The 26,604-nt window shown below is 53.8% G+C and overlaps 9 protein-coding genes across 9 annotated transcripts; 5 read left to right on the forward strand and 4 right to left on the reverse strand.

The window, feature by feature from the left end:
• The first annotated feature begins 372 nt into the window (after nucleotides 1–372).
• On the forward strand, nucleotides 373–2,765 carry HD553DRAFT_318671 (mitochondrial carrier domain-containing protein). Its single transcript, XM_046180912.1, has 10 exons — nucleotides 373–707; nucleotides 932–939; nucleotides 1,036–1,066; nucleotides 1,152–1,246; nucleotides 1,361–1,406; nucleotides 1,495–1,634; nucleotides 1,725–1,867; nucleotides 1,946–2,084; nucleotides 2,156–2,291; nucleotides 2,367–2,765. Exons 1-10 carry the CDS (start codon nucleotides 619–621, stop codon nucleotides 2,452–2,454), a joined length of 915 nt encoding a protein of 304 aa, XP_046033330.1. The 5' UTR covers nucleotides 373–618; the 3' UTR covers nucleotides 2,455–2,765.
• A 244-nt stretch (nucleotides 2,766–3,009) lies between these two features.
• HD553DRAFT_345621 (uncharacterized protein) lies at nucleotides 3,010–3,599 on the forward strand (the record flags this gene model as incomplete). Its single annotated transcript, XM_046183106.1, has 2 exons — nucleotides 3,010–3,333; nucleotides 3,441–3,599. The coding sequence occupies 2 exons, from the start codon at nucleotides 3,010–3,012 to the stop codon at nucleotides 3,597–3,599; spliced, it is 483 nt and encodes a 160-aa protein (XP_046033331.1).
• A 4,077-nt stretch (nucleotides 3,600–7,676) lies between these two features.
• Nucleotides 7,677–8,114, forward strand: HD553DRAFT_277388 (uncharacterized protein; the record flags this gene model as incomplete). Its single annotated transcript, XM_046177996.1, has 1 exon — nucleotides 7,677–8,114. A coding segment is annotated over one exon (438 nt), but the record flags the coding sequence as incomplete, so codon positions are not given.
• Nucleotides 8,115–9,064: 950 nt separating this feature from the next.
• On the forward strand, nucleotides 9,065–10,368 carry HD553DRAFT_318675 (Rdx family-domain-containing protein). The gene is made up of 4 exons (XM_046180913.1): nucleotides 9,065–9,460; nucleotides 9,587–9,594; nucleotides 9,679–9,928; nucleotides 10,016–10,368. The coding sequence occupies exons 1-4, from the start codon at nucleotides 9,275–9,277 to the stop codon at nucleotides 10,106–10,108; spliced, it is 537 nt and encodes a 178-aa protein (XP_046033333.1). The 5' UTR covers nucleotides 9,065–9,274; the 3' UTR covers nucleotides 10,109–10,368.
• A 195-nt stretch (nucleotides 10,369–10,563) lies between these two features.
• On the forward strand, nucleotides 10,564–13,649 carry HD553DRAFT_318677 (Metallo-dependent phosphatase-like protein). Its single transcript, XM_046180914.1, has 6 exons — nucleotides 10,564–11,179; nucleotides 11,294–11,716; nucleotides 11,807–11,862; nucleotides 11,954–12,123; nucleotides 12,214–12,400; nucleotides 12,465–13,649. Exons 1-6 carry the CDS (start codon nucleotides 10,679–10,681, stop codon nucleotides 13,543–13,545), a joined length of 2,418 nt encoding a protein of 805 aa, XP_046033334.1. The 5' UTR covers nucleotides 10,564–10,678; the 3' UTR covers nucleotides 13,546–13,649.
• An 885-nt stretch (nucleotides 13,650–14,534) lies between these two features.
• HD553DRAFT_277214 (uncharacterized protein) lies at nucleotides 14,535–15,288 on the reverse strand (the record flags this gene model as incomplete). The annotated part of the gene is made up of 3 exons (XM_046177991.1): nucleotides 14,535–14,665; nucleotides 14,728–14,807; nucleotides 14,876–15,288. The coding sequence occupies 3 exons, from the start codon at nucleotides 15,286–15,288 to the stop codon at nucleotides 14,535–14,537; spliced, it is 624 nt and encodes a 207-aa protein (XP_046033335.1).
• HD553DRAFT_134263 (uncharacterized protein) lies at nucleotides 15,233–18,923 on the reverse strand. The gene has a single exon (XM_046176611.1). It carries the CDS (start codon nucleotides 18,646–18,648, stop codon nucleotides 15,331–15,333), a length of 3,318 nt encoding a protein of 1,105 aa, XP_046033336.1. The 5' UTR covers nucleotides 18,649–18,923; the 3' UTR covers nucleotides 15,233–15,330.
• A 405-nt stretch (nucleotides 18,924–19,328) lies between these two features.
• On the reverse strand, nucleotides 19,329–22,618 carry HD553DRAFT_352670 (protein scd2/ral3). Its single transcript, XM_046183711.1, has 5 exons — nucleotides 22,032–22,618; nucleotides 21,813–21,912; nucleotides 21,512–21,742; nucleotides 21,337–21,441; nucleotides 19,329–21,269 (listed from the first exon to the last, which is right to left on the reverse strand). Exons 1-5 carry the CDS (start codon nucleotides 22,324–22,326, stop codon nucleotides 19,679–19,681), a joined length of 2,322 nt encoding a protein of 773 aa, XP_046033337.1. The 5' UTR covers nucleotides 22,327–22,618; the 3' UTR covers nucleotides 19,329–19,678.
• Nucleotides 22,619–24,188: 1,570 nt separating this feature from the next.
• Nucleotides 24,189–26,463, reverse strand: HD553DRAFT_326541 (uncharacterized protein; the record flags this gene model as incomplete). The annotated part of the gene is made up of 3 exons (XM_046181713.1): nucleotides 24,189–25,559; nucleotides 25,712–25,827; nucleotides 26,145–26,463. 3 exons carry the CDS (start codon nucleotides 26,461–26,463, stop codon nucleotides 24,189–24,191), a joined length of 1,806 nt encoding a protein of 601 aa, XP_046033338.1.
• Nucleotides 26,464–26,604: the final 141 nt, after the last annotated feature.

Consider the following 26,604-nt stretch of genomic DNA (forward strand, 5'->3'; position numbering starts at 1 on the left):
TTGTTATTGCCATATAGTTCATGCTGTCCGGTCGAGGAGTGGTCGAGCCTGGGACCACCTTTGAGGTCATTAGCGTTCGACATTGCTACTGGCTGGTATTTGCTGAGGTTTACTTACGCTCGCGGCTTGATCACGCTACATCGCTTTGACCTCCGCCGCAAATCGTCAATCGAAGAAAGGGAAGGTGTTCGTATGACATACGATTGTATTTCGGGTCGCTTATAATATCGACATCCTGTCGCGTGTCGAACCTTGGTGCTGGGTCTACGGGAATCTGCGGCGGTAGTCGTGAGTTGCGGGAGAAGTCTGGCCAGGGTGTTTTGGATGTAATTTCGATTTGTGACACCGTAAATATTCGAAAACATGGCTGCCGGACCGAAGCGAGCAGAGGTTCGGCGTCGGCTTGAACGACCGACCAACCAACATCTGGAAATTTCATAACCCTCGTACAATCTCCTTCAACTGCCTTGACAACAACTCGATAGTCTCACTCTCTTCACGTTCGTTGATATACCCTCCGTCTGGTCCTCACTCTCAATCACCCCTGTCTAGGCCCCCACTCAGCTACTCCGCGAAAGCAACGCCGAACGACCCAAAAAAAGTTTCGAAAAGCCAATCATGTCGATACCAGCACTCCCCCCTGTCGCCAGGACAGCGGCCCAGCCGGCAAGACCGGTTGGAGGACAAAAGAAGCCGTATCCTTTCATGTACGTCGAGGTTGCTAAAGGTGGATGAGCTCTTTGAGCTCTTTTTGAGCTGGGATGCTCGAATGGGCCTCGAAGCTGCGCTCGTGCGACTGCTTTCAGATTCTGGACAGAAGCTGATGCACTCGCCTGTTCCCATCTCAATCTATATTTTTACGGTTGACGCCTGACCGTTTCACATGGACCTGCCTGGATGTGATCGTTATCTTATGTGAAACGACCAACAGGCTCGGAGGTAAGTACGATTTTAATATCGCAATTGGCCCTATCGCTCTGCTATATTTACCGCAAACATATACTGACCTGGATATCGTTCTTCCTCCTGACATAGGTTTCGCTTCGGGCATGGCAACATGTTTCACGCAAGTCCACCTGTTTATCATCGTCATCTACGTATTCCTCTTATGAATTAACGCTTCGACCCTTTGTTTCATGCCATACCAACAGGCATCCTCTCGACCTGACAAAAGTCCAGATGCAGACTGCCAAGGCGAACGATAAGAGCACGATTGGGTTCATTGGAGGGATCGTCAAACAGCACGGTGAGTATATTGCCCTCGCAGCAAGAGTAATTTCGACGAGCGGGTCGGTCAGCAGCTCGAAGCAGGACGCTAAATTCGGAAACGATTGATTTTTGTTCGTTTGGTGGGCTACAGGAGTAAGAGGAGTGTATGATGGATTGACGGCTGCGATGCTCCGAGCGTGAGTCCTCCACCATCTATGCGGATCTTCTCTGTACCAGGATTACCGGGCTAAACCAAACCTGATATCTTGTCACTCATATCTCCAGCTTGTCATACTCGACATTCCGTTTCGGAGCGTATGACTTTGCCAAGAACCATTTCCTCTCCCCCAACCCGGGTCTGGTCTCGATGATCGGAGCCAGTGCTGCTGCAGGTGGAATGGCTGGGTTGTTGGGTGTACCGGCTGGTGAGTCCGGCCGCTTAGGTCGAAAGTCATTTTTTCAGAAACGTATTGGAAACTGATTGCGATGAGATTAATTGTCGACTCGCCGCATAGAGGTCGTGTTGATCAGGATGGCTTCGGATCGAGCAAAACCCATCGGAGAGAGGTTCATGTACCGGAATTGTTTCCAGGGACTATACAGGATTGTCAAGGATGAAGGTGTCTTGGCTCTCTACCGTGGATGGCAGCCCAACACTGTGAGTGGCGATTCCTGTACCGGTCGGGTTCATCGTCATTTGGTATGAGACGCTGACGAATGCCTTTATCTGTTACAGGTGCGAGCGATCTTGATGAACGCTTCCCAGTTGGCTTCCTACGACGTGTTCAAGAAGATGTTGCTGGGCATCAAGGGGTCGAGGGATGGTCCGATCTTGCAGTTTGGCGCTAGTTTCTTGGCCGGGACCGTCGCTACCAGTAAGTGCAAGAAGAGTTGCGGATAAACCACGCATCGTTTCGCTGACCTGTGAACTATATCGCGCTATCAGCCATCTGTGCTCCCGCTGATGTCGTCAAGTCAAGAGTGATGGCCGCCAAGGGCGGAGCCAGCATACCCACCATCATCACGACTGCCGTCAAGCAAGAAGGTCTCAAGTTCTTCTTCCGAGGCTGGACTGCCGCTTGGTGAGCAAGACAGCTGATCGCTGGCAGGAATGGGAACGTGCAGGACTGACTCAATCTGGGTTTTGATCTCAACAGGGTCCGTCTATGCCCGCAAACGGTCCTTACCCTTGTGTTCCTCGAACAACTCCGCGCGGGTGTCGATGCTTACCGTGCCAGGGTGTGATCGTCGGTATCGACCGACCCTTCTACATCGGTAGATGTGCATGTGTGTGGTGTATCATGGGCCATAATCAAATCTATAGATGTGTACAGACCTTCATACCACTTTGACAATGGCCAATGGCTGGAATTCCGAAAGAGGATTGATCACGTGATTTGTTGCGTTGGCCTCGGCGATCAAGTGATCGAGATGGCAGAAATCGTGTTGTTGGTACGGTAAAGTATATGTGGCCATGTGGACATTCTACTTTCTACGTCTATTAGCCTGTATTCATACTCTATCACTGTCTACGATGTACGGTGACCATAATGGCATATCCCGTTAGGTATGACTCCACATAGGTGCAATTTAAACCGGGACCGCGTCAACTTGGCTGGTAGCTATTGGCAGGCGGCAAGTGGGCAAGGGGTTGAATCAGCTTTGCTCCAGGATGATTAGACCGGGAACCTTGGGGAGCCCAAAGGTATAAAAGGGTCAGAGTAATATTATCATGGCCCCACCGACCATGCGAATCGACATCCCCCATCGCCACAAACCTGGCTCACATATCCCCCAACCATGCGTCCTCATAAATTCACCTCGACCCAAGAGTACAACACCTCGCTCGCTCTCCGTCGACAGTATGTTGCTGATGCCAAGTCCAAGGAGGCGCCATCGTTCGCCGTTACTGGGATCATTCGTTCTTCCGAGCTCGATGTCAGCAAGATAGCCTTGTACGTCAAGCGACAGGGTCAGGCTACTCGTTCCGCGGTCGCTAGTTACGATTTTCCCCTCTCGGCCGAAGATGTACAAAGGGTCTACCACGCCGGGCTTCCTTCTCAGCACGGAAAGGGAAGCGAGACGGTCTACGACCCGACCTATCGTCAAGCGCACAAGATCAAGGTCAGTCAACCTTCCCAACCTCGTTCTTCTTGTCATCCGAATTCTTCCCTTGCAAGCATTCCGTCTTGTGCTGTTACTGGCATCTCAAAACTAATTCGCATATGTAGCCACCCTACTTTGCGCTCTCGGCCGACTTGATCGACGCTTCCAATGTCTTGAACACTCTTCCTACTACACTCAAACTCGAGGATAAACGCTTGACGGCGAGGCTGCACAAGTTGAACGTCTACGCTACTGGCGGATTCTTCAAGCCTCATCGAGAGTGAGTCGTTATATGTCTTGTCAACAAAAGTGAGATGCGATCGAGGTGGCTATTAGGCTTGCCTGCAAGCCTGGAATAGTATCACACGGGACTAGAAGGTAAGGGTAAGGTAATGAATGTAATAACGGATGTAGTACAACTAGTACTACATTACAGTAAACACATAGGGGGTGTTCTAGATATACTCCGTACGGGAACTCCCCTCGGAGGTCCCTGTAAAACTACCCGACGCGGGTGTGCGATACGCGTACCGCGGATGCTATAACAGGATCCCCCCCCTAGGCCGAGATTCCAGATCGGCCAGCGCCGCTCGTGTTTCACGTAGGCGCCTTTGTTCTCTTCTTTCGTCCTTCCCACCGGTAAGCGTTCGTCGCTTACACACGTCTGCCTGTTTCACAGGGATACCCGAATTTCGGGCCCGATGGGGCGCGTCTCGTTGTTGTTCTTTTCTTTGTCCTCGCGCGGACATCCGGATGGGCGCATGTCCGACTCATTGTTCGGGAGGTGTAAACAAAGGAGACCGTCGCTGATGTAGACGTCTATGCCGCTGTTGCTGTACGATATCCTCTCTTCATATGCCCATATCCATAGCAATAGTATTGTTCTAGTTGCTCTCGTTGCTAGTACCGCAATTCTTCTTTTGTTTGGGCCGCCGTAGCAGCAAGGATGTAGGGTATAAAAGGGCTCGCGTTCGCGTTTGCGAAGTGGGGAGTAAGTTGTAGGTACCTTTCGCTACTACTCACTTTACCCCCCCTGCGCTATCTATCCCCTGCCTACCTTCCTATTCTATTCAACATGCCTGTCACTCCCAAGACTACCAAGAACCACGGCGATAAGCCGTACTCCCCGTCGACTCCGAGGGGGACGTCGAAGCTCGAGCAAGATCGGGCTAGGGGTTTCGTATACCCCAAGACCAAATCCGCCGGCGAGAGTGAGTGATATCCGTCTTGGTGGGGTCCGCCGTGGCTAACATGCTGGTCACTCCTTCAGAGGAGCAAGTTAAGACCGAGGAACTTGCTCGTACGGCCTTCTTGGCCGATAGTATCTCCATCCCTTCCCTCAAGAAGTTGTGGAAGGAGGGAAACGTCGCGGGGTTCGACGGTTTGATGGTATGTATTGTTCTTTTCTTTTATTCTCTCCGGTGGGGTTGTCGTATGCTGATTCCAATCGTGCGTACGTAGGCTCAGTACCGTGGTGGCTGGAAGTGGTGCTGCCTCAACTGTTTCGGTCACGAGGACCGCTTCCACCTCTCCGCCGAAAATGGGGTCAAAGGGTGGTACAACGTGATGGAGCTCGAAGGCATTTTCTTTTGCCGCCACCCCCTACCGGACGCGGGGAAATCCTCTGGTCAGGGGAGTTCCTGCTTCCCTTGCCGGGGAACCAACATCAAGTGCGCCCCTTTGCCGTCCACCTTCATGACGGTTTTCGATCCGGCCTACGGTATCCGCACCCGGTACCAAGCGGCGTGTGAGGTCCTCACGATCCCCAACGTCCCCCATCCGGTGGCTATCGCCGTCGCGGACGAACTCCAGAGGATCATGAATCTCATGGTAAGCAGTCGCTCCGTTTTGGACCCCCGGCGGAAATCTGCCTCGGAGTTAACGTTCGCCTTTCGCGTAGGTCCTTCCCCTTCTTTCGAACAAGACCGACTGTCTTGTAGAGACCCGGTGCTATCCCGCCTGGCTCGCTGTCAAGGACAAGTACCGCAAGAGGTACTTCCTGTCGTGGTGCCGAAAGCACCCGTACGTCGCCAACGAAAACGGGACCGTCACCATCCCCGATCGTGACGCGTGGGACGAGGACAAGTCCTACCGGGACTTCCTCTTCGAAGGGCATGGTGAGGATGTTGGAGAACCCCCCGTCGCTGCTGACGGACCGGTCGGCGAGGCGTACGACGCCGACGTCCTCCGCACCCCTACGCCTTCCCCTCCTCCGTCCCCGACGCCGACTTCCGCCGCCGGCAAGAGGAAGAAGAAGAAGGTCGTCGCCGCTTCGGAAGGCGACGAGTGAGTGGTTTCCGGGTCTTTTGGGGTTTTGTCGTGTTTGTATTCTCCGGGTTGTTTTTACGTCGGGGTCTCTTTTTCTCTTGTATTTTTGATATACCATAATAGAGTCCCGACTTCACCTTCCTCTCTCTATGTGCGTTTACTCCTCGCGAGGGACTTGTGCGTTTCACTCCTCGCCAGGGACTTGTGCGTTTACTCCTCGCGAGGGACTTGTTTCAGGTTGTGTTCTTCAGTAATGTGCGTTTACTCCTCGCGAGGGACATGTTTCGTATTGTACTTCTTGTACAGTTACCTTTTGATGGCGTATACTTTGGTGGGTGTATTTCTCGTAGTAACTGTGAAGTCGAGTGTTTGAAAAAGTGAATGGTGATAAAAACATCCCCGCCGGGCCTGCCGTGGGGGTACAACAAATGATGAGCCAATAACAACACAACCGTACGTCTAATCAGTCGGGGTCCAGAGCAAAGGCTGCTCTCCGTTCTGCCTCGCAAGCTCGGCTTCCCAACCTCCCTCCGGGACGGTCTCGACGGGTTGCACCCGGGCACCAGAGACGTTCATCCGACCGTTGTTCCTACCCTTGAACCAAGCAGGGGCAGGGACCCTCTGGTTGGGGCAATTGACGGCTACATGACCGTGTTGGAAACACCGGTAGCAGGGGTCGTTCCGCCTCATCCTGCCCGCATCGAGTTCCATGGGAGCAGCGGTGGAAGTGTTGGCGGCGGGGGTAGGAGTCGCAACGGGGGTATTGACCACAACGGGGTTACGAGGAGCGGAGTGGTTACTCGCTTGTCGGTTACCGCCCGAGTTGTAGCGGTTTCCCGAGGACATATGCCTTCTGGCGTCCGCCTGATCTTCGTACCGGCGGCATTCCATTTGGAATTCCGCCAGGGTCATTGTTTCTTGGCCCGGCATAGGGACGATGGCGTCTTTGAACGCTTGGTTCAGGTTGGCCCTGAACAGCATCCGGCGAGAATATTCGCAGACGTTGGGGAGGAGGGCCAAGAGGTCGTTGTACTCGGTGATGTACGTCGCGAGGCTCTTGGTGCCCTGCCTTAAGTGAACTAATTCGGCCTCGGTTGCCGCGATATTTCGTCCTCCACCATAAGTGGAGATGAGCAGTTGCTCGAACTGCTCCCAGGTAGCCGGCACTCGACCCGTGGAGTACTCCCGAGCCCAGTCGGCGGCCTGTCCTTCCATGTACGACTCCGCGTACATCATCTTCAGGCGGTCAGTAACGTAGACGCCCGGTTTGACCTCGAATTCCCGGTTGCTTTGGTCCAGGAACCCTCGGACCTTCTCCTTCTTGCTGCCATCGAACTTGTCCGGCGTTCCGAACTTAAACAGTTTGGCCCGGGCCTCGTCCGACGACGACCGCGACTCCCTTGCCCTCGCCAACTCCAGCACCTGGACTTGCATGTTGGACATCAATTGAAAGAGGGCATTCAAGTCCGGCGCGGCGGCAGCGGGAGTCAAGGTGGCTGCGGGATTGCTCGCAGGAGAAGTTGGTACCGCTTGTGGGGGGACCGTTCCCATGTTGTTGGCCGGCGTGGCCTGCGTTTGAGGTTGCTGGTTGGCAAACACCCGCAATTCGTTTGCGGTGGTCTCCGTTCCGGAGTCCGTCGATCGCAACCACAAAAACCTTCCCTCCCCATCTACCTGCTGGCTTTGTCCATCCTCGGACAGCACAGGCGAGATCCCTGGCGGGATTCCTTGGGGGGTCCCATCGGGACGGAAACACTGGGTGAACGAAGTGTTCATCGCGTAGGGGTTTCTAGTCGGGGTGAAGTTTGTAGATCCGTTATTCTATTAGGCTTGCCTGCAAGCCTGGAATAGTATCACACGGGACTAGAAGGTAAGGGTAAGGTAATGAATGTAATAACGGATGTAGTACAACTAGTACTACATTACAGTAAACACATAGGGGGTGTTCTAGATATACTCCGTACGGGAACTCCCCTCGGAGGTCCCTGTAAAACTACCCGACGCGGGTGTGCGATACGCGTACCGCGGATGCTATAACAGTGGCTGACAATCGAGACGCGGGTTCGCCTCGTTTTCGATGGGACTCTTTTCGTAGCACGCCTCGGGGATCCTCTCACCTCGGCACTCTCACCTTTTGCTTGCCGTCCAAGTTCACCGGAGGCGACCTCGTCATACGACAAGATGCTGCCCAGATCAACGTGGACTGGGCAAATCAGGTCCTTGATACCGAAACCGGAGTCGGGTCCATTGGCTGGTGTTTCCTCTACTCCGACTGTGAGCACGAGGTCTTGCCCGTAACATCCGGATCGCGCGTCACCCTGGCATACGATGTCTTCTACTACGATCCTCCCGCTGTCCAGCCTGAATTTGCAATGGGAGATCCCGCCAAGGGCTTCCTACTCGGAGATAGCAGGGCCAATGAGATGTTGGCCTTGTTCTCGAGGTTGTTTGACCCGAAGAACGCAAAGAACTTCTTCCCCAGAGGCGCTACCCTTGGATTCGGCCTCCGACACGCCTACGCGGGGGATTGAGGAGCTGTCAAATTAAAGGGGCTCGAGGATCGCTTGAAGGGTATCGATAGGACCCTGTTGAGCGTGCTCAAGCAGTGTGGGCTCAGTTTCAAGTTCAAGGCGGTCTTTGATGGTCAAAGTTACGAGCGGGATCGAGATTGGCAAGGAAACAGGGCCCACGAGTTCCAGGTCTACAAGAAGCAGGGCGAGAAGACGCAGCCTAGTGAGATCGAGCTCGCTCCGTCATCCTGGTACTTTTACGCCGACCTCGTGCTTGCTGAGGAGACCGAGTTCCTAAAGTTACAATGCGAGATTTCAAACCTTTTCGATACGCTGTTGGACTGGGGATGTCAAGTTCGGCCGGATGTCGTCTGGATCGCCAAGCCTAGCTTGTACGACTCGCTTCATCCCTATGTTGCGTACGGCAACGAAGTGAGTAGTGGCCGAGCCTTTGTGAAAGTAATTCAAGATCGATCGGGTTCATGAGTGTTGACAAACTTTCACCTTTACATCGACTTCTCGCCACGCGATCTCAATCCGACCTCGACTTTGCCGTGGTTCCACGCTGTTCTACGAGGACCTTCCCTTTCCAGGCGATGGCCAGTACCTGCTACACGGCATGCGCGATCCTCGTCGACCTCCCTGCCGCCAAAGACAGAAAGGTTCCCCCGGCTCTGGAGAGGTTTTTAGGCAAGGACGCCGAGATCAAAGATGTCGGTCCCGAGAACGTCTAGGAGGTTGAACGAATCGAAGAGGACGACAAGATCAAGACGGACGAGCAGATGGTCAGGGACGATTTCGATTCAAGGTATGAAGGACTCGATTTTCGAGCAAAATTCGGTTCGCCTCGACGGTCATGTAATTACGGGTCGCGGGTCGGTCCTTTTGTCATCCATGTAATTGTACCGTCCAGCGATAAGCATTAGTGTGTCGATCATGTTAAACCTGACATTGTACATTGCGCTCATTGCGATGCTGTACGCAAACCATATGCGATCTGACGATAAACGACGATGATATCTTTCTCGACGCCCATCCGCTTCCGGACGAAGCCGATCTTCCATGGCTCGAGATTACCAACACGCAACACGACTTTCACTTTGGTGCTGCGCTCCTGCACTTGATCAAGCAACCATATCAACCATCACACAAGCACCGCCATCTTTACATCTAGCAAAGGAATGAGCCCCACGACTGACCCCAGAATAACAGCTCCAGAGCCCTCGACCGACCTTGCGGAGAAGACGGGGCAAGGACAATCGGGACAACCATGCGACCCGGAAGGCGAGGACCTCATGAACGCGGCGACGTTCTCACCGCCGAGTCTTGCGGTCGGACCGAACGTGTATATCGAGTACTGTGATAGGGTGAGTCTCTGAGGTCCGATATGCATGCCAGGGTATTGTAGGCGGAGATCAACAGTTCGCTAGGGAGGCGTAGCGTAACTTGGGCGAGTCGGGAGCTGACCTGTACTTTGCTGCGTGTCGTCTTAGTGTCGATGGTGAATAGACCTCTTCGTTCTGCCTTACTCGCATCGATCAAGGCTGATTAATCGTTGCAAATACCGAAACTCTCGAACCTACAGGGCACCCCGAGCAACCTGGATCCAAACCGAACTCTTCCTGACCTTCCCCAGCCCGACGTTGGCGAGTATCACCATCCTCCCCTCTGTGGAGAACGCCGGTCGTTTCAGGGTGTGGATGAACAATCTAAGCTTGCCGAACGGAGAAGGTGAAGATGGGAAGTCGAAGATGAAGGTTCCCGAGGGGGTCGTGGTCAAGGAGGATGGATGGGTTTTGGTCTCGGATAGGAAGATCGAGGGGGGGTTCCCTGAGGTCAGTACAGCTTTCTTCGTCTCTCGCGTTGAGATGTATGTGTATGCTGACGGAACATGTTGCTGGGATGTGTCGCGTCGAATACAGTTGAAGACGCTCAAACAACGGATACGTTCGCTCGTCCAGCCTTCGCGGGATCTCGGACATTCGGACGAGAAGGGTCATACAGCTCCGGCGTGAGACGTCTAGACTCTGGTATCAGCTCCAGAGTTCGTTAGGAAGTGTGGGCCATGTGTGTCCTGACGACAAGCTATAAAAGCGGGTGATACCGTACGATAGGTGTAGAGCCGGAATCGATAGCGAACATGATCGTCCGTGTGCACCGAACTTGATTTTCATGCGAATTCTTGAACCTGGGTGATGCTGATACCGGAACGCTCGCTTACCATGATTTCCTGGTTGTGCCCATCGGCCGCTTCTGGTCTGACATCAGAATGTCGAGGTCTCACGACTACTAACTGTCTGCAGCTGCAGATGATTTCTTCATGACGATCACGCCGTCGGAAGTGCCCTCTTCGACGTTGTCGGAAGCAGATAATAGCATCCGACCGACACCAAGTTAGCGCTATTGATGAGCCATGTGTTGGGGAAGATGACTCTCCTAGCTCTTTCTCGATCTGGACAAACAGTTCAAACAGTTCAAACCAGACCAAATAGTGTCGACCACTTGACATCTTGGGACTGGTCTGATCGCTTAGCTACTTCACTCGGGCATATCTTGGAATCAGCAAGCAAAGAACGCTCGCGATCATGCCCACAAAACACCTCGGTCAAGACTTTTCGGCGAATTCCAATCAACACCACCACCACGTCTACGACAATCATGATCCTGAGAAACGGTCCATCCCGCAACACAACTATAATCACAACCAAAACTACAACCCGAACTACAATTCGAACACATATCCATACGCGCATTCAAATTCAAACACGTATTCGTCCCCACCGTCAGGCAGTTCGAGCCGACGAAGTTCGGCTGGAAACGTATTGACGGATTATACCTCGGGGACGAGTGCGGGAGGCTTAGGGTTCTCTTCATTAGGTCCGAATGCCAGCAACCATTTCGGTGGTATCGAGGCTGGAAACGGACATGGATATGGTTACGAGAAAGAGCGGGACGGCGATAAGAATAGGGACAGGGAGCGCGGTGTGACGGGAAGAGGGAGGTCGAGGTGGAAGTCCAAGGTGTTTGTCCTGCTCGGCATGAGATTTGGGTGGATCGTGCTCGTCATCTGGTACGAGGTCGGCGTGGTGAGTGCTCCGAGTCCTCAGTAGCTCCTACGATCAGCCGTATCAATCACATCTCATCCATATCGTGACTGACATCTTTCTCGCATGTACCGCTTTATTTTGATCAAACGATAGTTCTTCCACTCGGTCTCGGATTGCAAATTCCCCGACTCGAGCCTCCATATCGCAACATCTACTTCTCTCGACTCTTCGTCCTCGTCCTCAAGATCAAATTTCAACCCTACCCCGCCCGAATCTACCCACATCCTCATCCTTGCGGACCCTCAAATCCCTCACCCGCTCCTCTCTTACCCAACCCGTCATCCCATCCTCCAAACCGTCTCTACGTGGATAATAGACCTCTACATGAGGAAATCTTGGAACGTCGCGTTGAGACTGGGCAAGGTGGATGGGGTGATCATGGTCGGGGACATGATGGATTGGGGAAGAGGGGTCTTTGGGGAGGATGAGTACGAGGCTTATTTGGCGAGGTTTAGGGGGATCTTTAGGGTCGGCGAGGGGGTCGGGATGTGGTACGTTGCCGGGAATCATGACGTGGTGAGTCGGAGCACGATAGTCGAGTTTCGAGGTCCAGGTCACGAGCGAGATCGAGGCTGATCATGGTGATGATCTGCTCGGGCTACCCAGGGACTCGGACCGAACCGGCTATTTAGCCCGCATTCGAAACAACGATTCGCAGACCAGTCAGTACCCGCGTCATTCTGAAATCTACGGTCCTGCTTACCGTGTGTAGCTGACCCAACCTGACCTCATTACATACGCCCCGCTTCGCAGCTTTTCGAAACCCAACGAGCTAGTCTCGATAGCCAATCATACGTTCATCATGCTCGACGCTCCGAGCTTGGTCGAAGAAGATTACCGGAGGTATGCGGCCGAGGTCCAGTTGGGCGAGTGGGAGGGTGTACCGGGCGGGGTGATCGAGTTTGTCAAATCGCTAGGAGAAGGTAAGTTGACTAGTGTCAAACAAGTCAAGGCACGTGGGCGCGATTGCGAGGTGAAATGCTGACGTTGGTCGTTCTCTGTTCAACTCGCAGCCAAGCCGCAAGATCCGAGAATCTTGATCACACACATCCCACTGGCGAGGCCCGAATCTGCCTCGTGTGGTCCGTTGAGAGAACGGGGTCGGATCTTGAAGGGCGCTGGGATCGGGTACCAAAACTTGTTGGGAAGCGAGACAACAAGGTTCCTCTTGAATAATGTCAAGCCGAGTGTCATCTACAGGTGGGTCCAGCGCGATTATAGGAAATAAGAATCGAGAAGCTTACATCCAAACGTTCTCTCGTAGCGGTGACGATCATGATTATTGCGATTATCGACATCCGAACGGCGTTCGTGAGGTCACGCTCAAGGCCTTCTCGATGGCCATGGGTATCCGTCGACCGGGATTCCAGCTCCTCTCCCTCATCCCTCCGCCGACGGATCCCAACCTTCTCAACCTGCCTCATCGGACGCACGCCGACATGCCGTGTTTCCTGCCTGACCAGATCAAGATCTACACGGCGAGATACTTGCCGCTGGGCATCTTGACACTCTTGGTACTCTGCTGGATCAATTTCCGGAACGCCGTGCATCGACATGGAGGTTGGAAAGCTGGGTTCGCTCAAGCAGGAGGCAAAGTCGCGAGGACGCTGTCGCCGAATCTCAGTCGGTCGCCAAGTGCGACCAATTTGCAAGCCGAACGTACGGCTAAACGGGGAGAGCTGGTCGTACCCCTGACCTTGCCCTCGAGGCGATCGTCAAGCAATCTACACATGAGCCCGGCCAATATAGAGAAGACCATCTCGACTGGATCTCGATCGAGACCGCCGAGTTTGGCACCGATCAGGCGGATCACCAAGAGCGCGCCCGTCTCGCCGCTGGGCAGTCCTCGGTCAGAAGCGTTGATCATGGAGGAAGACGATACTTCGGGTGGGAACAGCCCCAATTCGGAAGCCCTTTACTTTGGTCAAACCCCTCGACCCCGACAGACGTCTTATGCCAACACGCTCGCACCGACAGAAGACGGCAGACCGTTGGTTAGCGAGCCTCAGTCGTACTTTCAGTCGATGCCTGACGAATCCCCGAGCCACGCAGGCACACCAATGGGATCGATGAGGCGACCCCAGGCGAATCGACGGGTATCGAGGATGAGCGATTGGCAAGCGGCGGCCAAGGCAAAGGACAAGACGGTTATGGCGCTCGTATTCGATTCGGCTCCGGTATCTCGCTGGAAACGGTGGATAGGTCGTGACCAGCTGATCATCCTCGGTCGAGCGTTAGGAGGACGACATGGGGTACTGGCGAGGAGCGCAAAGGATGCGCTGTCGGTGGCATGGCCGACGTTGCTCGTCTTTCTCGTGCTCAATGTCGCATTCTTTTACCAGTGACCGCCTTTAGCCGTGGTTGTTCGTGCAAACTGTATCCAGGTGTAGCGTAGGCCCGAGGAACATGTATCATATGCATGCCGATGGCACAGGCAAGATATCGTGCGACCGTTGATACAGGCGAATGGATTCATGGAGAAATGCTATTTAGTTACAAGTGATGTCTGCCTGTTCGTAGAGTTCCATAGCCATATAGCGGGAGAATCCCGGGCGTAAGAGCTGAAAATCAAGTATCGTCAATCGACATCCGAAGATGCGATCGACTCTCTATTGGTTCTTTAAAATTGCCCATACCCCTTGTCTTATCGGTCGGTACTGATTACGATAACAGGGATACGGGTATGAGGAGAACCAGTTCGTCGCCGAGAAGGAAAAGGTTTGATGGGTCCGCCCTAGGTTGTCGGGAGTCTGCAGCCTCGCTCTCGTTCGAGCTGTGGTCTTACGGTGTTGACTATGACGACGATGTAGGTTGAAGTTCAAGAAACTACCTCTCGATCGAGACGAACGATATGGACAGATTCGGACGCAGACAAACGTAGAGAGTGAGATAGATTCAAAAGTCGACGAAATTTATTGAGATGTCGCGCTGGGCCGAGGCTGACACGTATGACGTTAGTGGAACCTGACATCTCTACAAACCCGTGGCCCGTTACAAGAATACCCATTACATTACGAGAAGTCTCAAGTGCTAAGATCTAATGCTATACCCCAAGATCTAGTCTAGCGAAAAATAAAATGTCCATTGCATCTGACTGTAAGCCTGGAAGATATCCATGCGATGCCGAACTCTATTAAGTATGCTGTCACTTGGCTTTGAGGTCCTTCTTGGCTGCCTTGTTGCGTTGCTCGATCTCCTCGCGGTACTTGGCTTCAGACAAAGGCGATCCATCAGGGTTGGTCGGAAGTGGTCGAAACAAAGCGCAGTCGGCACCAGAGTCGGTTTTGTCTGCGAGTTGCGATCGTCAGTGGGCCATCCATTTCGCACAGTAGCTCTAGAAGGACTTACGATGCCGCGTCAATGCATCGAGACGCGCAAAGGTCCGATGACAGTGTTCACACTCGAAAGGCTTGACTCCAGCATGCAACTGCATATGTCGCTTGCAATCGTGCTGTCGCGCGAACGCTATATTGATTACCGCTGGTCAGTAACGCGATCGACTGCAAGCTCGGGGGAAAGCGACTGACCTTTGTTGCATCCGGGGAAGTTGCACAAGAACGGTCTTTCCTCGTTATGCGATCTAATGTGACCTTTCAGGTTGAATTGCCTGGATATCGCTCGAAAGTCAGTAAGGCTTTTTGATAGCTTTATGGATGATATCCACGCTGGACATACCTCGTAAATGTGCTGCCACACCCTGGTATGGGACAAATGAACAGTCCATCGCTGGTCCTCCGGATCTTGGCAGCGTTCTCAATTTTGGTCGAGGTAACTTTCTGTTTGACCGGTTTGAGAGGCGCCGGTGGATTATCGCTCGCCGTCGATGCAGAGGACAGACGCCGGGTTCGTCCAGCAGCGTTGGGTGGCGGGACCGTACCATGGTGGACTTCCAGCGTCTGCCTCGATGCTGGTTCGGCTTGGTGACCAAGTGGTAACGGCTTCGTGTACGGAGACGACGCTCTTCGCCCATATGGACTAGCTTCTCGCGATCGGCTGCCACTTCGAGAACGACCGGAGGATTTGTCGACCTGGGGCGCGTCGAGGTAGTCGCCGAGGCCACTTATGTCGGACCTGAAGCACTCGCGCATGTCAGTTCGTAGTAACGGTAGATAAGACATCCCAACTTGTGCTCACCTCCCGTCATCGAAGCCATCATCTCTTGTTCGGAGATCCTCGCTCTTGACAGCCCTCACGTGGCCTGCGCCACGGGAAAACGGTCGACCCCGGAAGGAACCGTTGGACACACCGAGATGTGAATCAGGATGTTCCATATGAACGTCTTCACCCGTTATGCTCCCATGGAACGTCGTCTGCTGAAAGTCCGGCGAGGTCGGATTCATGAGAGCGAGGTTTCGCGCCATACGAGAGTCGAATGACAGCCGGCGACCATCACGAGTTAGGATATACGTTGTACCGTTGGGATCAACACCGGTGATGACATAGCTGCTCTGTCCACCTTCCCCGTTCTGCCCGCCGACAAGCGCTGCGAAAGCGGCCGCGTCCGACATGCCCTGAGCGTCCTGTGATGCCTGTTCTCCATGTCCCGCATCGCTTCCGCCGGATCCTCTAAGATTGCTGGTATCATATTGATAGTTGCCGGTTGTTCCGAACGAAGCGGCCATGACCATCTTGGGGTCCACTGCAGGAGCTGCATCAGGCGGGTTGCTCATCCCTCCAGACGAGTGCCCCGACACTGACAAAGCTTCATCCGAACCTTGATCTCCAAACAACTGCCTGATGGCTTCGATATCAAACTGCGAGAACAGGTTTTGCATCTGACCTTCCGACCGCGAACGCTGCCGGAGGAATGGCGCAGTCAGAGCTCGATTCGCGTCCGGTGCGACTCCTGCAGCATAAGGAGCCGTGTTCGGTGCTGATGCCATTTGGAACAAGGCCTGATTCGCCGTAGCGATATCTAATTGCATAGGAGCTCGCTGAATGTAGTTACCGCTGTGCGAGGCCCGTCTCGAGGTTTTCTCTGCAGACGACTCGAGGTGATTTGTCAATGATGGTGTACCGATCTCGGCAGATTGCGAAGAGTTCGAGCCTTGAGCCGCCTGTGCTTGCATGGCCAGCTTTTCCCAGATCCCTTTGCCATCCTTGAGCCCACTGATGGGCGTGCTGGGTACGATGTTGATACTAGGCCCGCCTGGCCCAATCGGAGACAGGTACGAGTCCCTCATCGTCAAGTTACCCCCGGACGGTATGCCAAGGAACATGTTGTTTTGTGCCGGGATTTGAGACTGCATCTGAGCTCCCCCGAGAGACGGCACAGGGGGAGGAGGCATCGATTCTGGGTGATGATGGTGCCTGAGCTGAGATGGTACTGGTTCCTGCGAACGCTGATGTGGATATGGCATCTGTACGGGCTGAGACTTGGGCGAAGAGACACCGCTGTCAGGTATAATCAGGGCGGGCGGTGAATGCGGTTTGGTCTGGTTGAACGTCCCGGCCGACTTGAAGTGGGGCGAGCTGACAAACGTCGGTGGAGCCATAGACCGAACCTGACCTTGCACTCTTTCGAGGAACTGTTGCGGGCTAGTCGCTGGGCCTTGTAGAGCCTGACCACGCGGTGGCGGTACGGCACCTCCGATCGGTAACGGGGGCATGGCCAACCCTTGCGACTGCGACTGCGTCTCCTGATCCGCTGCATTCATCTGACTCCTCAACATGTTCATGACCTCTCTCTGGAACTGCTCGTCCACCAAGTTCCCGCTGACCGGTTCATTTCGATGCGTCTCTCCCGACGAAGCCATGGATTCGAGCGTATAATCAGACGCCTCCGAATTCATCCGACGAGCAAACTCTGACATGGGCTCCTGAAGTCCCGTGCGCGTGTCCAGTTTGAACCGGCTTCCGCGTGGTGATACTTCAATCCGGTTCACATCCACCCCTTGGTCGATATGAGGGTCATACGTCATCGGCTCCTTGACCAGCACCGTCTCTTCGCTCAACATGCGTTCCGAGCCGTCCTCGATCATCTGGGCCTTCAAGTTTGCTCTCCACTGAGCGGTCGCATCCGAAGCTCCACCATGATCGTCTTCGCTCCATTGCCTGCTGGGCCCCTGGAATCTGCCCGGCCGACCAGCCAAGGCCGGGTTGATCATCCCAGACCGAGGACTAAACGAAGCCATAAACTCGTGATTGTTCCCAAACGGCATGCCCTGAGGAGGACCGTTCATAACCCCGCTCATCATCCCCATTCCCGCCGCTCTCATCCCTCCGAAATCGCTTCCTTCGTAGCCTTCCGCCGGTCCTCCCAACCCAGCTGCAAACTGATCTTCCAGGCCTTCTAGCGTCTCGAGACCTCCTCCGTGTATCGACCCGGCATAAGAAGAAACGGATTGGGCGCCAAACGATCGATTTCGTTGATGACCTCCTCGGAACCCTTGAGCTTGACCTTGACCGGCGACGCTCAGACGTGGTCCGTGTCGGTACTGCGAGCCATCGAGGACGAGCGGGTCTTGATTCAGAGGTAGCTCGTATATCTGAGCCGTACGGAAAGCAGGCGATGGCTGAGGGGACACCGAAGCCGAATGCGTCGTCCGGTAGCTGGAGAACTGTTCTTGACCGAGATGAGCGTGATTGTGAAAGTGATTATTGTTGGGCATGATGGGAGGAGCCGAATGGAGCGAAGGAGGGTGGAAAGACGGGCCAGCCTCGATGGTCTGAGCGAAATCGAGCTGGTCCTTTGGGTCCCCGGACGATAATCCGGCCGAGTTGTTGAGGTATTGCAAGAGTTCCTGTTGTTCCTGATCAGAGAGGTAACTCGCAGTGTCCTCGCCTTGTCGAAAATCTAGATGGTCACTGGATGGAGGGTTCGGGTTGTGATAGCTAAGACGATACTCCGATCCGGGGAGATGTTGATCGGGGGATTGATTCTGATTGGCCTGTTGGTGGCCCTGACTTTCAGCACCGATCCTAGCGAGGTGCTGTAACTGCAAGTTTCTCTGCGACTGCTCTTGAAGGATACTCTGCTCTTGAGCTTCTCGCTGTAGTCGAGCGATCAGCACTTCCTCCGTGGTCGATTGCCTCTTGGACGGCCGTCTCGGTTGGAACTGAAATCCTCCGCTCGAACTCGACCCTTGAGATTGCGGATGCCGACCTTGTTGCTGAAACCCAGACGCTCCGTTCGAAGACGATGACGGTCTGTACGAATCCCCACTGTTCTGTCGACTCGGAGGACCGCTCCCACTCGTCCGACCTAGGTTATACGTATACGGATCCCCTCCACCTCCTCCGCTCGTTTCCGCCTTGCTACTGGTGCTAGGACGACCGCTGCTGCTTTCACCCTGCTCCTCCTGGACCCTCAAGAGATCCTCAAAGTTTAGCTGATGCTCCTCGTTCCCAAAGACTGGTGTTATCGCCGTGTGTTGGTGGTTGTGATAAGACGGAAAGTGGGAGTTGTATGGGTTGTTCTGACTGGGATCTTCAAAGGATTGACCCATTACCGGGACGGGACGAGGTGCGTGAGGTCGAAAGATTGAGAGAGCTCTGGAGCGGGTTAGACGGTAGTCCTAGATGTCGTTTGGCGAGGTAAGGCTTGATGCGATATGGTGTCTTTCTCTTCAGTATCTGGTGATCTGGTGACGATTATGTCAACAACACCTTGTCGTCGTTCGGTGCCTTGTCGACAGCTGATCTCGACCGAGCCTTAGCTAGCGACGAGCACTCGAACCTAATCACGAGGTCGCTCGGATGAGGACTCCGGTAGCGTCGGAAGAGGCCGTATGGAGGAGCTGCCTGTTCAGCCGTTTCCCACCCCGCAAAAGGCGATCAAGAGCGTCGATATGAGGTTATCAGCGCCTATTAGGTTATGTGATCTTGTTGTTGACCGGCGAATTATCGTGAATCGACGACTTTATGCTGTGTAAACCTGGTGCTGAACGGATCCTTCTATCTCTGCGTCTGCATTATATCTCTCGAGGCTGGCGCGATGATCGATACAACAAGGGGTGGATAGTTTTGGAACCGATTTGTTGATCAGAGACCACCCTCTCTAGATCTCTGGTAACCCCTGAGAACGACGATGGTCAACTGCCTGGCCTGATGACTTTTTGGTGACGGCATCACATTTATCGCTCGTCCCCCTCGGCGTCACATCGAGCTAACCCATATGGCCCATATGCTCCGAGGGCAGAGAGATCTTTGACCCGAGACTCGTCGTAAACCGTCTGCCCGGTACCTAAAACCCCAATCGGGTAATCGCCACCATCCATCAACCTCGACGACGGCAATCAGCGGCAAGATGTTTCACGATCGTTGGCGGAATGGCAATGCCTAGATACAACACAAACTTGACGAGACGATAAACACATGACGGAACAAAGAGCGAATGATACGATGACCACGTTCGAAATTGAAGGGTGAAACGAAAATACGAAGAGAGAAAGAGGTGGACGCCATCCTGGCGCAGAAAAGAGAGCCGTCCCGACCAAAGGCTCGACTCGGGCAATTTGAATCCGAGCAGGCCGACGACTACTCGGCGTAAAGCACCAATTTGTCTTCCCGGTCCAACCACTCTCTCAACGTCCGATCGTCCAACACGTCCGAAAACTCCTCCCCGCCAGCCGCATTCCGGTACTGCAACCGTGATACCTGGGCGACGAGACGGTCCCTGACCTTGTCGACCAGCTGGTCGTACGTCACCCGAGGTGGGACTCGGATGGCGATCATGTCGTCCGTATTCCGATCGAGGATCTTGATCTTGATGAACGCCGGGCCGTTGGCAGCGGCGGTACTCGTCCCGCTTGCAGGGGATGACGTTTGGTGAGGCAGCGGGACATTTCCACCGTTGTGATTCGGGTTACCGCTCAGTCGTCCGCCACCTGGTATGGCCGACCCGGATCCGAACGAGGAGGCTGTCGAACCGGTAGCCATCCCCGGTGAGAAGGGCGAGGGCAAGCCCCTCGTCCCCGTAGGCGGCGACGCTACACCTCCAGGCCCGTTCGACGATGCGGGCGATCCCCCTCTCGCCAGATGTTGTGCCGAAGCGTTGGAAGACAACCTCGAACTGCGGAGCGGGACGTGTCCAGACCCCGAACCCGACCCTGAGCCGTTCATGCTCGTCCTGGCGTTCCCATTGCCAAAGAACGCTTGTTCACTCGGGGTGATCGGAGACCCTCGACCCGTGCTCGAGCTGTTCCTCGAACCGACGTGGAGGTCGCCTAACCGATCTTCCAACTCGCCTGACCGTCGATCGGCTCCACCACTACCATGAACGTCCGATTGAGCGTTCTGTCTGTAATTCTCGGCGTCGGCTGCTTGGGTCGCTGCGACCTCGGCGGCCATCGTATCCGCTTGCCTCCTGGAGATGTTCTCCATCATGTCACCAGGACCGGGGGAAAAGAATCCGAGTACGTGTTCGTGCCGTAAGATGTACTCGGCGTTCATGTTCCGCAGTGCCAACAGTTCCCTCAGGTACGTGTCCAAATCTTCTCGTCTCGTATTGGTGATATCGACATCGACCTGCTCGAGCGGTCCAGGCATGTACGGCAAGATCCTCTCTGCCGGTGCAGTACCGCTTTGGTAACTATCCCTCGATCCTCCCCGCCCGGCTTCTTTGGGGAAAAGGTCAAGCAGGGTGATTTGGAAGTTGTAGAAATCCTCATACAGCCGGTAGAGTACGAGCGAGACGGCCTGTGCGTCCGGGTCGTCAGGCAGGAAGAGCGCGTTGATCCTGAACCAATACGCTTCCGCCTCGTAGTGGAACGACTTGACGTGCGTCGAGATGATCTCCCCGTCCCTCAACTGAACGTCCGTCTTGGCACCCTCGTCCGCGCTCTCCTTCCTCTCCGGTGTTCCTCGGGAGAAACTACCCCGATCAGACCCGTCCGCCTGATGTCGACCCTGACCAGATTGAGGATAATCGAACGATCCCAGTGGGATGCTCGCCGCCTTGTAATCCTCGGCTGCCTTTTTCCAAGCGTCGACTTGGGGTACGCTACCTTGTTGTAAGAGTTCGGCCACGTTTTCGATCGGACGGGACGTCACGGGGTCTCGAATCTCGACAAAGGACACGGGGATGAGTCCCGGTCCGCCTAGGCGACCGATAGGTTTGGCCACGAACCTGATTGGTAGCAAAATGACATCAGCTTCAATCTGAAGTACGTTCGGAACTGATAATTAGGACTCACCACTCGTGATTACTCTGAGCGATAACGATGATCGGCTCCCCTGCCCTCGCATTCAACTCGTCCGGCCGTTCAGCAGCAAAATCATACTGCACGATTGCATACAGCCTACCATCGTCCGGTTACCTTATCAGCTAACAGGTTCCATCTGACCTAATCAGCGTGTTCGAGTACTCACGGTTGACCCTTTTTCTCCCCTCCTGCACCAGAAGACGAGCTCGCACTTCCCGACGTGACCGACGCCCCGCTATACCCCTGATATTGCATCCCGATCGATTGTTGACGCTGGTGACCTTGCGAATATCCACCCGAGGGAGCTGATGAACCGTTCGAACGCAAACTGGGAGCTTGGGAGGGTTGGCGGGACATGGCATAAGGGGTAAAGGTATTAGGGGATTGAGGTCGAGAGCTGCTTGTCGCGAAAGGCAGTATCATCAGTCAAGAGCATGGATGATATGGAAAGAGGTTCGAGGGCTTACTTGTCGATGGAACCGTTGGCCGTATGGCCTGTCCGTCCTCCCTTCTTGAACTCTTCGAAATGAGCTTTCGGCACGCGACCTCTCGAGTTGCTTAGAGGATCTGAAAGGCAGGTCGAGGAAGGGGTATCAGTCCTGTCCTCGTGGTCACGAACGATACGATCACGCTCCGGTCGTAGACATGACGCAGAGAGTAAAGTCCTGCACCGGAATCCCACTCACTCAGTGCCCCGTACCATCCTTCCGGCTGTACAGAATCTCCCGGGTATTCATCCGTGACGTAGTAAAAGTCCCCTTTCTGATAACTCAAGATCTGGGGGACGGTGCTCTGATAGCTATGCGTAGCCTTGATGACCTTTTGAGGCGGTGCGACCTTGGCTGATGGTCGAGATAGCGTCGGATCGCCGTAGCCTCCCATGATGGGTGCGGAAAGAGGGGTAGGGAGAGGTCCGGTGACGGAATGACCTTGATCCTTGTTGGACTTGTCTGAGTTGAGGGAACGGCGAAGCGATTTCATCCTGAGGGCGGAATGAAAGGGGTACGGCAGTCAAGAGGAAATCAAGATTGATTGCAGGGGGCTGTGTTGGTATAATAAAGTTGGTCGGTCCGTGCCGTTCACGAAATCGATTGATAGGGTTCTTCCCTCGTGTGCTCGTGCTTGCGAAGATCGAGGTCGGCAGAGTTGCAAGCGTTTGAGCGCGACCTGCAAGAACGACGCGGCAAGTTCCAGCTTGAGAATCGAAGCTAAGATGATACGAATGCTGAATTGCAAATGATGAGGAAAGGGATGGTATAGCAGGTTGGGCTAGTGACCCCTTTGAACAACGATGGTATGGCCATCCATATCCCAGCTAAATGACCCTCGACGCGTTTTTTCCCTCCGCGTCACAACCGCTGCAAGCTGCAAGAGCGAGCTGAGACACGAACTTGGGCGGATATCAGGCCTTGAAATGCAGATGACTACGGACGACTTATGGGTAATCGCTAGGAGTGGTACAGATGATGTATACACACAAATCTCCAAGTTCGAAATAGCAATTCGCCAGACAGACCCCCAAAGCTTTGGACGACTTGCGCTTGCGTGCTTCTCGAATGTCTCTGGACAAGCGAGGGCGCATCACCCTAGTCACGATTTGCTAGCCGTGTCACAGCTGCTTTGTGGATTGGCAGTGCTTGCTGAAGCAGTTTGAAATCCGGTACTCTCTCCGTCACTCTCTTCGGAGTCGGTGTCACTGCTGTTATAATCAGGAATCAATGTAGAGCCGCAGAGTGTTCTCCTGCGGGGAGTAGCCACAGGTGGAGCGACTGACCGCGGCCGGTAATGCCCGCGAGTCGTGACCACCAGATCTCGGATAGAATCCCAATCGAGCTGTCTACCTGTGGGCTCCACAAATTCAAAGAGGCCCATGATAGTATCAAACTCGTTGTCGACTTTCTCAATTAGCCGATCGTTCAGATAGGTCTTGTTACCGAGTTCGCCAAGGTTGGGTAGGGTAAATTCAGGAAGTTGAAGAACATGTTCCTGTTTCAGCAGCCGAACCAAAGACCGAGCAAAGCCATCCAAATCTGCGTCTCTGAATATTTTCTCACAGAAATCGCAAACCAGCCGCAATACCGGGACTCTAAAAACGTTGTTCTCGCTCATCATCCTAAGGCAACCTGCATCCTGCAAGCTCTCGCTGACCTTATCAAGACCCCATAGGATCTGTGCGACAATGAGGTCAGTGTCTTCGCCGACAGCAATCTGCTGAGCTGCGTATCCAGCGACAGATCGGTCGGCCCCTCCGCCAGTAGTGATGTGATCCGCTTGGTTTCCAGGGTTACTCATGCTGATTGTTACGGATAACAATGTCGCAAAGCGAATGCAGGGAGGGGGGATCGATTGTGGCGACGGTTGTGCTTCAGTGAGCCTTACAGTCATCGCTCCTTGGGCGCACTGCCAGAATTTCGACCCTGCTCTGTCTTTATAGCTTCATCTTGTGTCATCGCGATATTGGAATCTCGGCATGCAATGCAGACTCCGCCAGGAGTCATCAAAGGAGGCGCTCTTCAGGTCATGGACAGATTGCGTGACAAGCGCGCCGCGCTTCGACCATCGTCCTTACCGCGATATAGCCCGTGATCTTTTAGCGAGACATGAAACCGGTTCCCTTCATATGTTAAGCTTCTTCGTTCACATCTATGACTATTTGATAAAACATCGGTACAAGAATTTATGATATACATATCGAATTGTGAAACATACACACACGCAACAACAGGAACAGTAAGGGTGAATCAAGGAATCTTTCTGGTGAGGTAAGATGTGACGACATGTTAAGCCACAGCGACAGTTCTCGATGCGAAATGTACCTGTCGTTCATGGGCTTGAGTGCCCTATTAATGCCTTTGCGACGACGAGGGAGGGGCCAAGGAATTCGACTTTCCCGTCGATGCGCTGAGAGATCCGTAGTCTCCGATCGCGGCAGCTGTAGTGTTGCTCATCGGTGCGGCGATGCTCGAGACCGAGAGCAGTCTTCCAGTGCTATGCGGCTTCTCCATTGTCGTGATGCCCGCCTCCCCAGAAGGCATAGCGGTGAACCACCGAGGACGGTTGCCTCTCATCAACTTTATACGAAGCCGATAATGGTTCCGCATTGTCTGAACTTTTCCCCGGAATGAGTCAAGTCCCATGCTAGAGACGTCCAGGGAAATCCACACAGCATGGTTTCGGTCTCGTTTCGCCCTGACTCGAGACCATATCCCAACAGGAGTAAGGTCAAGAACATCCTGATTGAGGTATTCTGTGTGACTTCGCGTGGTTCTAACGACTAGATTGGAGTATAGCTCATATCGTAATGCCTCGAAGCTCCCATCTTCGAGCAAAGTGAGGAAGTATGCTCGCAACAGTGTGTCAATCTCGATGTCGCTCAAGCCTTTCCTTATGCTAATGGGATCCTCAGCAGCATGCTTTTTGCTGGCGAGCGCGAATGTCTGGACCTGCTGTAAAGCGAGTAGGACTTGAGCCGTGACTATATCGATATCGTCGTGATTGGCGATTCTCTTGGCATCTTCGTATGAACACGTCGCTGCATTGTTGCTTCTGCGGAGACATTGATCAACAGCCAGTCTTGTCTCCGGTGAGGTTCCGTCGATCGTGCTGGTCCCGCCGAACGTCATCTTTGAGCTGCCAACTGTGAGCTCGTGCTGTGTAGAGTCATTGAGGACGTTCGTGTGGATAGTAGAACTTCCAGAAACTATCTCCACTCTAGAGAAGTCCTTAAAGCTCAACCATGCGGTCCGCACTTCCACCTGGAACACTCCCAAGTCCAGGACTGGTTCGCGTTCCAAACCGTCTTCATCTAATGGCCTGTCTGCCATGTGAAGGTGGAAGACGCGGGTAATGATCTCCCAAACAACCTGGCCCGAGTGTTTCCGCAACCACTTCCTATTCCCTATATGGATGATCTTCGGGTTGGTTGGCTGATCCGGACGGCAAACGTGCGGGTTCCTTGGCGAAGCGTACTGTGCCAACATTTCGGTCTGGAAAGCGTCCAGCGTGTTCAAGTTGGGGTTCAAGAACACGTTGTCGAAAAAGTCGCCTATCAGCTGCTCGATAGGAACGGGTATTGGCATCGTTTCAAACGTATATCCCCCTGACGCCATGCCTTCCTTGATTGCCAATAAAGAGAAAAGGATTTGACAGGTGATAAGATCGATATTACCCCCCACGGCGATTTCTTGAGCTTTGTTCCCGGCTGATGCCATGAGCTGTCCAAGGTTGTTTACCATTATGAAAGGCAGATTTTGTCAGATGGTGTCAATTCCTTTTGATCACACCACGTATGCAATGTGTCTTAGTCTTTCACTATAGCATGAATCATGTACTAAATAGGCCAAGAATCTACAAGGTATAGGCTAACCCTACAACGTGCTATTCCGATTTCGTCGAATTGGATCGAAAGGAGTGCTGTTTCAGCCCCTGAACTGATGAGGTGGGCATGCCCGAAGCTGACGTGACGCCAGTCGATCACGTGCCCTGCCATAACAGCTACTCTATGGTCTCTTTCGGTGCCTCAGCATGACGGCAACTACGAGATACAAAAACATTAGGACACCTAGAACTCCGCCTTCAGTCCAATTCATCGTCAGTCTCTTCCCGGTCGCTGCGCTCGTTGTAGACGGCAGAACCGTCCGTGCCTTCCTGAGTAATAATCGATTTTTCGATACTGTCGTTTGAGGAGAACGGCCCCTGAGAGAGAGATACGCCGTCTGGTTGATGCAGAAGGGTTTCCCATTTTTTCAGATGAGATTGCCACTTAGGGTAGACCAGCTCATCCGGTCTTCTAAGCACACCATCTCGAACAGCCGTCGCGAGTTCTTGATGACGGGTCGGATTTGCAGTGATCCATGCTGCTACTCTTTGGTTCTCACGTCCAGAACCTCTTTGGTCAGAGCTGGTCCTGTGGCCCTGCGGAGTTTCGGGAGAACTCATCGACTGTTTCTCATTGTAGGCATACTTGTACCTTTGAGCGAAAAGGCGAGCGAACTCGTCGAGAAAGACGACCTTGTCGTGCTTCTGAGCGTAATCTTCCAGTTTTGTCAGCCCGAGGGCGTTTTCGGCCCAGATGAGGAACGCTTCGGCTAATTTCTCGTGGTTGACCTTGGCAGGCATGACTGTGTGTTCGTACGAAGCGCAGCGGCGAGAGGGTGTACTGCAGGGGCAGATCAAGAAAATCCCTAGAATTCCTCACTCTTTCCGCCTCTCTTTCAGTTATATGGCTCGTCAACTCCTGTATCGTCACAGCAGCCGTTC

The sequence above is a fragment of the Filobasidium floriforme genome (genome assembly GCF_021052385.1).
Source record: "Filobasidium floriforme strain CBS 6241 chromosome Unknown HD553scaffold_25, whole genome shotgun sequence".
Taxonomy (NCBI): domain Eukaryota; kingdom Fungi; phylum Basidiomycota; class Tremellomycetes; order Filobasidiales; family Filobasidiaceae; genus Filobasidium; species Filobasidium floriforme.